A 10,946-nucleotide genomic window follows, 5' to 3' on the forward strand; every position below is an offset into this window, starting at 1 on the left:
AATCTACAAACAACAAATGCTGGAGAGGGTGTGGAGAAAAGGGAACCCTCCTGCACTGTTGGTGGGAATGTAAATTGATACAGCCACTATGGAAAACAGTATGGAGGTTCCTTAAAAAACTAAAAATAGAACTACCATACGACCCAGCGATCCCACTCCTGGGCATATACCCTGAGAAAACCATAATTCAAAAAGACACATGCGGCGCATGCTCCGCCCACCCCGGAGCCTCGCCCTCTGCCACGATGAGCAAATGAGCACCAGAGAGGGCGTGAAATTTAAATTCCACTCAGGGGAGAAAGTGTTGTGCTTCGAGCCTGACCCCACCAAGGCACGAGTGCTGGACGATGCCAAGATTGTCGATGTTATTGTTGGTAAAGACGAAAAAGGCAGAAAGATTCCAGAATATCTGATCCATTTGAATAGTTGGAACAGAAGCTGGGATAGATGGGCAGCTGAAGATCATGTCCTTCATGACACCGATGAAAATTGGAGATTACAGCATAAACTGGCAAGAAAAGCTGTAGCTCGCCCGAGAAGCACAGGAAGAAAGAGGAAGCGCTGCAGGCTGCCAGGTGTGGACACTGTCTTAAAAAGCCTCCCTGCTGAAGAAAAAGATGAAAATGTTGAAAACTTAATAAGCAGTTCCTCTGATGACAGTGGTGAAGAAAAGGATGAAGAAATAAGTGAAGAAAGTGATACTGAAGAGAAGACTGAAGTGAAGGAAGAACCAGAGCTGCACGCAAAAGAGGAAATGGAAGAAAGAGCAATAGCTGTAGAAATCCCTGAAGTTCTGAAGAAGCCTGAGGACGATTGTTACTGTATCAACAGGAGGAAACGGTTAGTGAAACTTTCATGCCAGACCAACATCATAACTATTTTGGAATCGTACGTGAAGCATTTTGCTATCAATACAGCCTTTTCAGCCAGTGAGAGACCTCATCACCATCAGTCTGTGCCACACGCCAACATGAGTGCGGATTATATCCCAGCAGAAAAGAACGTTGACCTTTGTAAGGAGATGGTGGATGGATTAAGAATAACCTTTGATTACGCTCTCCCATTGGTTTGGCTCTATCCATATGAACAAGTTCAGTATAAAAAGGTGACCTCGTCCAAATTTTTTCTTCCGATTAAGGGAAGTACCACAAATGCTAATCGGAACCCGGAGAATCTCTCTCCAAGCCCACCTTTGTTGAATCCATCCACGCCACAGCCCACAGAGAGTCAGCCAACCACAGGCGAGCCAGCCGCCCCCAAAAGGTGCAAAGCCGAGCCGGAAGCCTTGCAGTCTCTGAGGAGGTCCACACACCACTCTGCCAATTGCGACAGACTGTCTGAGAGCAGCAGCTCGCCTCAGCCCAAGTGCCGGCAGCTGGACACGTCTGCCAGCACGTCCAAGCTGTTACTGCACCTGGAAAAGAAGACACCTGTTCATAGCAGATCATCCTCACCTGTTCCTCTGACCCCTAGCAAGGAAGGAAGTGTGGTGTTTGCTGGCTTTGAAGGCAGAAGAACTAATGAAATAAATGAGGTCCTCTCCTGGAAACTTGTACCTGACAGTTACCCCCCAGGTGACCAGCCACCTCCACCCTCTTACATTTATGGGGTGCAACACTTCCTGCAATTGTTCATGAAGCTTCCAGAAATCCTTGGAAAGATGTCCTTTTCTGAGAAGAATCTGAAGGCTTTACTGAAGCACTTTGATCTCTTTCTGAGGTTTTTAGCAGAATACCATGATGACTTTTTCCCAGAGTCTGCCTATGTTGCTGCCTGTGAGGTGCACTAGAGCACGAAGAACCCCAGGGTGATTTATTAAGGTTTTGATGGTTCTGGAAGAACAGCTTCTCTATCTAGCTTTGCGCTCTCAGTCCCCAGTAAAGAACTAGGGAGTTGGTGGGCCTTCCTTACAGGCAGAGCAAATGCGATACACCCCTTGGGGGGCTGTGGCGGGCCCATTTGTTTGAGCTGCTCCGTAGTTATTTCTATTAAGGATTACTTCCTAGGTGCCTGAACAGCCTCCAACATGTGACCCTTGCCATGGTACCTGTCATCTGTGACGGCAGGAAAAGAGCAGCTGTGTTCACAGTGAAATGTTCACGAAAGTGTGTGTAGGTTGGGCTGTTTCAGTAGATGGAGTTACTTGTTAGCAATAACCACATTTTTTAAGTTATTTGTTAGCATTAAACAAAATCGTTTTGCAAGCCATTTTCATTCTTGTGATGAGGCTGAGCAACAAAACATTAGTTTTGCTTGAAAACCAAAGAGTAGTCCCAGAATATTTCAGAGGGAGTTGATATTGATCGCAAAAGAAAATTTGCAGCTATACATTTGCTTGTTACAGTTCCTTTTCTATAAAACCTTATTTTTGGTGATCTAGATAAAGCATTGCCTGAATGTTTGAGATTTTATAGCTACACTTGGTTGTGTGATGTTATAGTTCCCTTTCTGTAAGATGTTATTTTTGGTGATCTCAAATAAATCATTGCCTATCTTGTTGGAAAGAACCAAGAGAGAGTTTTCAAAAAAAAAAAAAAAAAAGACACATGCACCCCAATTGTCATTGCAGCACTATTTACGATAGCCAGGTCATGGAAGCAACCTAAATGCCCATCGACAGACGAATGAATAAGGAAGATGTGGTACATATATACAATGAATTATTGCTCAGCCGTAAAAAGGAACGAAATTGGGTCCTTTGTAGAGACGTGGATGGACCTAGAGATTGTCATACAGAGTGAAGTAAGTCAGAAAGAGAAAAACAAATATTGTATATTAACGCATACATGTGGAATATAGAAAAATGGTACAGATGAACCAGTTTGCAAGGCAGAAATAGAGACACAGATGTAGAAAACAAACGTATGGACACCAAGGGGGGAAGGGGTGGGTGGTGGGATGAACTGAGAGATTGGGATTGACATATATACACTAATATGTGTAAAATAGATAACTAATAAGAACCTGCTGTATAAAAAATAAATAAAATAAATAAAATTCAAAAATTCAAAAAAAAAAAAGAATATGCTTCCCGGGTTACAATCTTCAGTTTGGCTTGAATAAGATTCCCCCTTTTTCCCCTCTTAACTTGATAATTAATTGAATTTTTGTCAACAGGACAATATCTACTGTCATTATTGAAGGCTTGGCTTAGTGGTCCTTAGATAGTCCCAAACTGTTCCTCTGCAGAAGAATTCCCATTTCTCTGGTAAATGTGTCTTTAGTTCTTATGGTGACCTCACTCATGCTAAACAGATGACACCCATTCTCTAGGAGAGGGATGTACCCTCCCTGCTTGTATGAACTTCGGGTTGTTGTAAACAGGGAATGCCCTCTGTACATCAGGGCTGAGATTGACACTCCTTCCCTGGAATTTCACATAGAGTACCAGAGCATATGCCCTGAAGCCAGAGGGCATACAATGTCTCTCAAAGCAACCAGAAGTAGAAGGAACTTGAGTGTCAGGGGGATATAATATTAAAAAAAATTTTTTTTATAGCTTCATTGAGATGTAATTTACATATAACACTGGTACTTTTTTTTTTTTTTTTTTGGCGGTACGCGGGCCTCTCACTGCTGTGGCCTCTCCCATTGCGGAGCACAGGCTCCGGACGCGCAGGCTCAGCGGCCATGGCTCACGGGCCCAGCCGCTCCGCGGCATGTGAGATCTTCCCAGACCAGGGCACGAACCCGTGTCCCCTGCATTGGCAGGTGGACTCTCAACCACTGCGCCACCAGGGAAGCCCTGTGCTGGATACATTTTAAAATGAAGGAAGTAATGTATGAACTGAGATCTGAGATCTAAATGAATAGATGTTAACCAGGTTAAAAATGGTAGAGGAGTGTGTGTTTGGTGAGAGTTTTAAGAGGGGTGAAGCTTATTGGTCCCTCCTTATAACGCTGACCCTGTAGGAGTCTGCTGGGGTCTGTTCTTGAATTTCTTCTCTTTATCAGCACTTAATTCCAGATGATCTCATCGACAAATCCCACTATAAGCTGATGACCCTCAAATTTATATTTCTTGCTTCTACTTCTCTGAACTCCAAAACTCTACTTCCAGCTACGTACCTCATACCTCCATGAGGATTTCTAATAGGTACCCATTCCTAAGGCCCCTAACCCCCGCTCCAGTCCCTGGAGCCAGACAGAGCCTTACAGATACAAACTGTGTCCACAAGTGACACCAATCGGTGATGGGTCAATTGGATGAGGAGAAACCAACCATGTCCCCAGCACTCGCTTTTCACCTTCCCCTATTTAATATTTCCTCAAAGTACTTTTTACCATCTGACATATTGTATTTAATTGTCTGTTTATTGTCTTCTCTCCCTATAAGGATATAAGCACCTTGTGGGTAGAGAATTGATCTCTTTTATTTTCTGATGTGTCTCTAGCAATTAGACTGGGGCCTGGCAAGTAGTAAGTTCCACTAAATATTTGTGGAGTCAGTGAATGATTGAATGATTAAATGCTTTTACCTACATAATCCCATTTGAACCTCACCTCAATCTTTCTTGAGACCATTATATTCCACTTACATATATGAAGATCCCTAAAATTTAAATGATTTTCCCAGCTCATATAAAGTATAGTTAGAAAATCTGGAGATTAAATTAGCCTTCTGACTCCAAAGCTTGGTGCTTTCCATAACACCGAATGCCTCCACCACGTGGGCCTGGTTACATCACAAAAACTGCCTCTAATCTGGCTTCCAGTTCTTAAGAGTAACTGAAAAATCCTTCTTTTAAAAAATAACTTTAGGGCTTCCCTGGTGGCGCAGTGGTTGAGAGTCTGCCTGCCGATGCAGGGGACGCGGGTTCGTGCCCCGGTCCGGGAAGATCCCACATGCCGTGGAGCGGCTGGGCCCGTGAGCTATGGCTGCTGAGCCTGCGTGTCCAGAGCCTGTGCTCCGCAACGGGAGAGGCCACAACAGTGAGAGGCCCACATACCGCAAAAAAATAAAAATAAAATAAAATAAAATAAAAAATAACTTTATATGCTTATGTAAAAATGAGTATGTTTGTTATGAAAACATAGAAAAGTATGAGGATAAAAATAAGATACTACCCCCATACCCCCTCAGCTAGGACACTGTAATCAACTGGTGACAATCAACTGGTGACAATCAATCTTATTGTGATGACTCTTAAAATCTGTTCTTTCCCTTTTCAGTTTCCCCAAACTGGCAAATATTACCATGATTGATCCAATTTCTTAGACCAAAACCTAGGACTCATCCATAATCCCTCTCTTTATCTCACTCCCCATATCATCAAGTTATATAGACTGCTTTGAAAGTATGTCTGGAAACTGACTATTTCTCTCACCTTGACCACTGTCATCTTAGTCCAGGTGACCATATCTTACTTGCTTGGATGGTGACAGTAGCCCCATCATAGATTTCTTGTTTGGACAATGACAAAAGCCTCCTCAAATATTCTCCATTTCCACTTCTTTTTTGCCCTACTAGTTTTATTCCCTACACAGTTGCCAGAGTGTTTTAAAAACATAAACTTAATTACTTTCTGACTCAAAACATTTCAGTGATTTCCCATACTTAAAATAAAAAATTCTTACAATAGCAAAAAGGGCCACTAAGCAAAGGTCACAAAATCCTTTTAATTTCTTAAACATACCAAGCTTATATCTACCCCAGGGCCTTTATACTTACTATTTTTTCTGCCTGGAACCTTCTTATCTTAAATGTTTGCATGCTCTTATCTTAAATGTTTTCCCTTTACATCACTTAAGTCCACACTCAAATACCACCAGCTTAGAGTGGTTAGCCCTGACCTTCCCACCTAAATTAGTCCCTGGCTGCCACCCCTTACCATTCTCTATTCCTTTACTTGATTATTCTTCATAATACTTATCATTATCTAAAGGCAAACTATGTAATTATTTGTTCCTTTTTTGGGGGGTTGTATTTACCACTAAAATGTAAGTTATATGAAGGCAAGGATTACTGTCTTGCTTTTTTTTTTTTTTGTCTTTTTCTTTTTTTTTCTTCTCACTACTTTGTCCTCAACGCTTAACATAATGTTTAACACATACTAGGTGCTCACTAAATATTTGTAAAAGAATGAATTTGCAGATAGAGGGATAGATAATTTTACAAAAAAGGATCATAGTCTTTATGCTTTTAAAAATAAAAATTACTACATTGAACATATATTTAACAGAAGAAAGAGAAGCTGAAATATAGCTGAAGGAATCACTTACCTTTGGAAAAATGTTTCTTCACAAGACGAAATACTAGTTGTCAACTAATGCCTCTAAAGAAAAAAAAAACAGAAATCATTAAAGGATGGTGATTATGTTGCTATGTTTTTTCAACAACATTTGTAGAGAAGGAAAAAGAGTGTAACAAAAGCAATTTAAACTTAAATGAAGTTTATATTTTCAAGATTATTAGGTTGATACCTTTTCAAAGTTCATTTATCTGCCCTTTGCAGTAAGTTTCATTTACTCATCAAAACCCACCACAAAATCAAAGCTGTCAGTGTCTCTTATAAAAAGCCATGTGCTCCTGATGCTCCAAGGCTGTGCTGAGCTCTTTGTAATGCTCTTCTTTTTTTCTTTTCTTTTTCTTCCTGAACTCTTCCTTTTGCCACCTCCCTGCTATTCTGCCTTCCTGAATGGCTTTCTCTATATTCTCTGATTTTCATCAGTGTTCCCTTCCTGCAACACCCTACATGCTTCAGGACTAGATAGAAAATGCCAAATGATTGGAGCTTGACCTCTTTCTTACATAAATGGACCTTGGAAGCAATAGGTTCAAGACCAGTGTTGTGCTCATCAAATGGCCCAGGCTCCTTCTAGCTTGTTGCTCTACCTATCTCAACACACACTTAACTTATTGTCCAGACAGATGTTCCAGCCCCATTGTCACATTCACAATCCAGCCACCAGGAAGGAGCACACCTTCTTCCTTCAAAAGCAAACTTCCCACCCTCACACCCTGCTGGTAAGAATGGATAAATGAAATGTGCTAGATACATATTCAGCAATAAAAAGAAACGAAGTACTGATCCATGCTGAGACATGGATGAACTTTGAAAACATTATGCTAAATGAGAGAAACCAGTCACAAAAACCCCACATATTGTATGATTCCATTTACATAGGGTGTGTGCATTATATCTCAATAAAGTTGCTTAAAAAATAAAAACAAAAGCAAACTTTCCACAGTTTTACACATGACTCCCACTTACATCTCATAGGCTAGAAAGCAGTCACATGGTCATGCCCACATGCAGGGAAGCTAACAAATGCAGTCTTTATCCCAGCCAGCCAGCCATGTGCTCGGCTAAAAAACCAGAGGTCCTGGTATAGCACAGGGAACTATATTCAACATGCTGTAATAACCTATAACGGAAAAGAATCTGAAAAAGAATATATTATATATATATACTATATATATAATATATATATATAACTGAATCATTTTGCTGAACACCAGAAACTAACACAACATTGTAAATTAACTCTACTTCAATTTTTAAAAATCAGAGGTTCTCTTACAGTAAAAAGAGAGGACAGATATTACAGAACACTGACCATCTCTGACCCACCCTTTGTCAGACCTTGTACCTTGTCCATCTACCTGCAGAGGATCACTGCATGTACTTCTCAGGAACATGACACTTAATTTTAGGTAAACTGATCTCTTTCCCAGAGTCTGTGCAGGGATGTGTTGGCTCTGTTCTCATATATTTTAGGTCAAAATTCTCTTCATTTGGCAGCCATTCTTCATAGTTTTGTTTTATAACTTTTGCCTTGTTAATTGAAGGTGGAAGTTTCTTTTTTACTTTTTGCTCCTTTATTTTGCTTTCAGTTGGTTTCAGGACTTGGAAGTGAATTCAAAATGCCCCTTCCCTGCTATCTTTAACTGGAATTTGCCAGAAGAAATATTCTTGAATATACATGCCCCTAAATGCAACCCTTCCGGGGTTTCTTCTATTTTTGGATCTAGCAGGACCCCCAGGGTTGGATGTTCACGGTTCTCTATAAACAAGCTGCTCCTCCCGACCAGATAACTTCCCTCAGAACTTCGCCCCCCAACACACATTATCTGCTCCAGTCACGTCTCACTTGTCAATAACAGTTTTGTATAATCTGTAGAGTGCTGTGCACATGTCAGTTGTATTTATGTCCCGTATTGCCTTGACTAGGATGCCTTCCCTCTTTGCCCTTCCTCAGGGCCCTCAGGCGCAACCCGTTAAATCTAAATGCCGCCTGTTTGCCCCCAGAGCAGCTCTTCCTGGGATACGGCACCACCTGTTGCCCAAGTTGAAAACATGGGAGCTGGTCGAAATTCTTCCTTCTCATTCACCTCCTGCGTTTACTCACCCTCAAAGCCCTGTCACTTCTTTGCTGCCAATCCTCACCACGCTTCCTGCTTCTCCCCTGCACAGCCACTGCTTGGTTCTGCACTCCTTCACCCCTGCCTGGACCGGCCCTGCTGCCTGGAACTCACCCACGCCAGCTGCACACCTCGTGCTCTTCCTTCAACGCAACCATGTCGCGTCTCCCGCTCGCCCCTCCCTTCTACCCTTCAGACCCTTTATTGGTTTTCCATTCTCCTCAGTTACTTCCAAACATCTGACCCGGAAACAAGGCCCTCCAGCACCTGGCGACCATTGTCTTTCTCACCTCTCTTCCCTAACACCCTTCCTTCCTGCTGGCTTTGCCAAACAATGAGCAGTCTTTCAAAAGACTGCATTTTTTTCCCCTCCAATTTTAAAAACTTATGGTAAAATACACCAGCATAAAAGAGTGTTTAAACAACTCCTCTCCCTCCATTTGGAAGCTAGCTGACTCCTATTTGTGTTTCAAAACCAAGTGCAGGCATCATTTTCTATAAAACTTTTCTATCACTTACCTCTGGTCTGACTTCTGTGGTACCTTTCTCGTGTTTCCTTAGAAAACTCTGTGCGTACTTCTCTACAAACATAGCATTATGCTGTCACTTTTGGTCTATTTGTTTGTCTTCCATGATTAAAGCATAAGGCCCTTAAGACCAGGGACAATATCTTCTTTCTGGATTCCCAGTCCTTAACCTATAGTTGCTATACAACAGGGATTAAACAAATTCTGAAGAGCAATAACAAAAAATGAACTATCTCCTCTCTATTCACATTTTGTTGACCTTATAACAGGGCAGGAAATGACTCACTGGAATTCCAGAAATCCAGGCTCTTCCACATGCTCCCACTAACCCTGCTTCCAACAGGGCAATTGTTGGTTTAGTGACACGTTGATTCAGATTGCCCTCTAGCTGATGGAAAATGTGCATGGCATGGACTCTGAATCCGTTCTGTATACCAGTGTTGCCTAATTTGTCAATAGCCTGTACCTGTGTAATCCTTACTGGGAGTAAAGAAGTTCTTTCTGAGTTTGAAAAAACTAATGTAATGTGTGTTTACTGATACGACATCATGTGAGGTATGAGGGTATCAGGGTATTAAGTTAACTGGAAAAGAGAAGCCTGAATCCAAGTGATCTGGTCATCTGCGATGAAGGGACCAACATACATCAGACTTTGAGCAGCCTGTTAACTGGACCAGTAACAGTCTATGGGTCCAAATGTAGTAGGGGGCAACTATATTTCATTGATTCTAAGGTGCTCTTGATTTCACATTTTAATGTTTCTGAAACAGAAATGTATCTTAAAACAGATGGCATCTTAGATTCAGAGAAATACAACATTATAATAAGAAGTATAAGAGAAATCCAACATCACAATTATACCAGAGAAATATAATAACCAATATTAATTGATTTAATTATAACTGAGCATGGAGTATCACACATTAAAACAGGAAACAGAGTAGAAAAAGCAATGAATGGCTAAAAGCTTGAATTTGCATTGACTGTGGGAGAATTTTCAGTGACTTGATAATAAAAACCATCATTTATGAGCCCCTCCTAATTGCCAGGGAAAATACATACATTATCATTAATCCTCACCCTCCTAACCTGGAAGGTAGGTGGTGTTAATTCCATGTTTTAGATGAAGATCTGAGAAAGTCTGGACCTGCCCAACGTCACACAGCTAGAATACAACAGATATGATCAGATTTTAAAACCTATTACCAAAAAATTGTATAAATGATCTTATTTTCAAAGCAGAAATAGAGACACAGACATAGAGAACAAATGTATGGATACCAAGGGGGGGGAAAGGGGTTAGGATGAATTGGGAGATTGGGATTGACATATATACACTACTGATACTATGTATAAAATAGATAACTAATGAGAACCTACTGTATAGCTCAGGGAACTCTACACAGTGCTCTGTGGTGACCTAAATGGGAAGGAAAGCCAAAAAAGAGAAGATACATGTATATGTATAGCTGATTCACTTTGCTGTACAGTAAAAACTAACACAACATTGTGAAGCAACTATACTCCAATCAAAATTAATTTAAGAAATAAATAAATAAAACCTATTACCTTTATTTTATTCTATGCTCCCTCCTGAAGAAAGCACTGACCCTAAAGATAAAAATAATTGTTACCTAAGAACAAAATAATTTTTTTTTCAGTTTGAGCAACTAGATCATCATTGAAGAAACATATTCCTTCTGTGTTTGAAATTAATGGAGAAGATAAATAGGAAAGAGTCCTGAGCAAGCTTCTTGGGATTTGTTTATAATGGCCCTGAGAATGGAAATTCATGAGGGTCATTTCATCCTAAATGACCATAACTGTGAAGTTAAATCCAGCTTCACTGAAAATTCAGAGCTAGAACTGACCACCCAATATAATTTTTGTACCTATTATGTAAAGGCCTTTGAGACTTAAAAGTTGATATCTCTAAGCCTAAAGGCATTTTGTCCTAAAACTTTCTTGCTGTGATTTTAAATCTGTAGTAATACCAATAAGACAGGGCCTATGCATGCACTTGAATCCATCTCTCCCGTCTCCTCCTCCTATAA

General features: G+C 40.7%; 1 protein-coding gene across 1 annotated transcript; it reads left to right on the forward strand.

The window, feature by feature from the left end:
* Nucleotides 1-237: 237 nt before the first annotated feature.
* Nucleotides 238-1,789, forward strand: LOC307049294 (MSL complex subunit 3-like; the record flags this gene model as incomplete). The annotated part of the gene is made up of 1 exon (XM_079698754.1): nt 238-1,789. Exon 1 carries the CDS (start codon nt 254-256, stop codon nt 1,787-1,789), a length of 1,536 nt encoding a protein of 511 aa, XP_079554880.1. The 5' UTR covers nt 238-253.
* Nucleotides 1,790-10,946: the final 9,157 nt, after the last annotated feature.

This window comes from Hyperoodon ampullatus, assembly GCF_949752795.1.
Source record: "Hyperoodon ampullatus genome assembly, chromosome: 1".
Lineage (NCBI taxonomy): Eukaryota > Metazoa > Chordata > Mammalia > Artiodactyla > Ziphiidae > Hyperoodon > Hyperoodon ampullatus.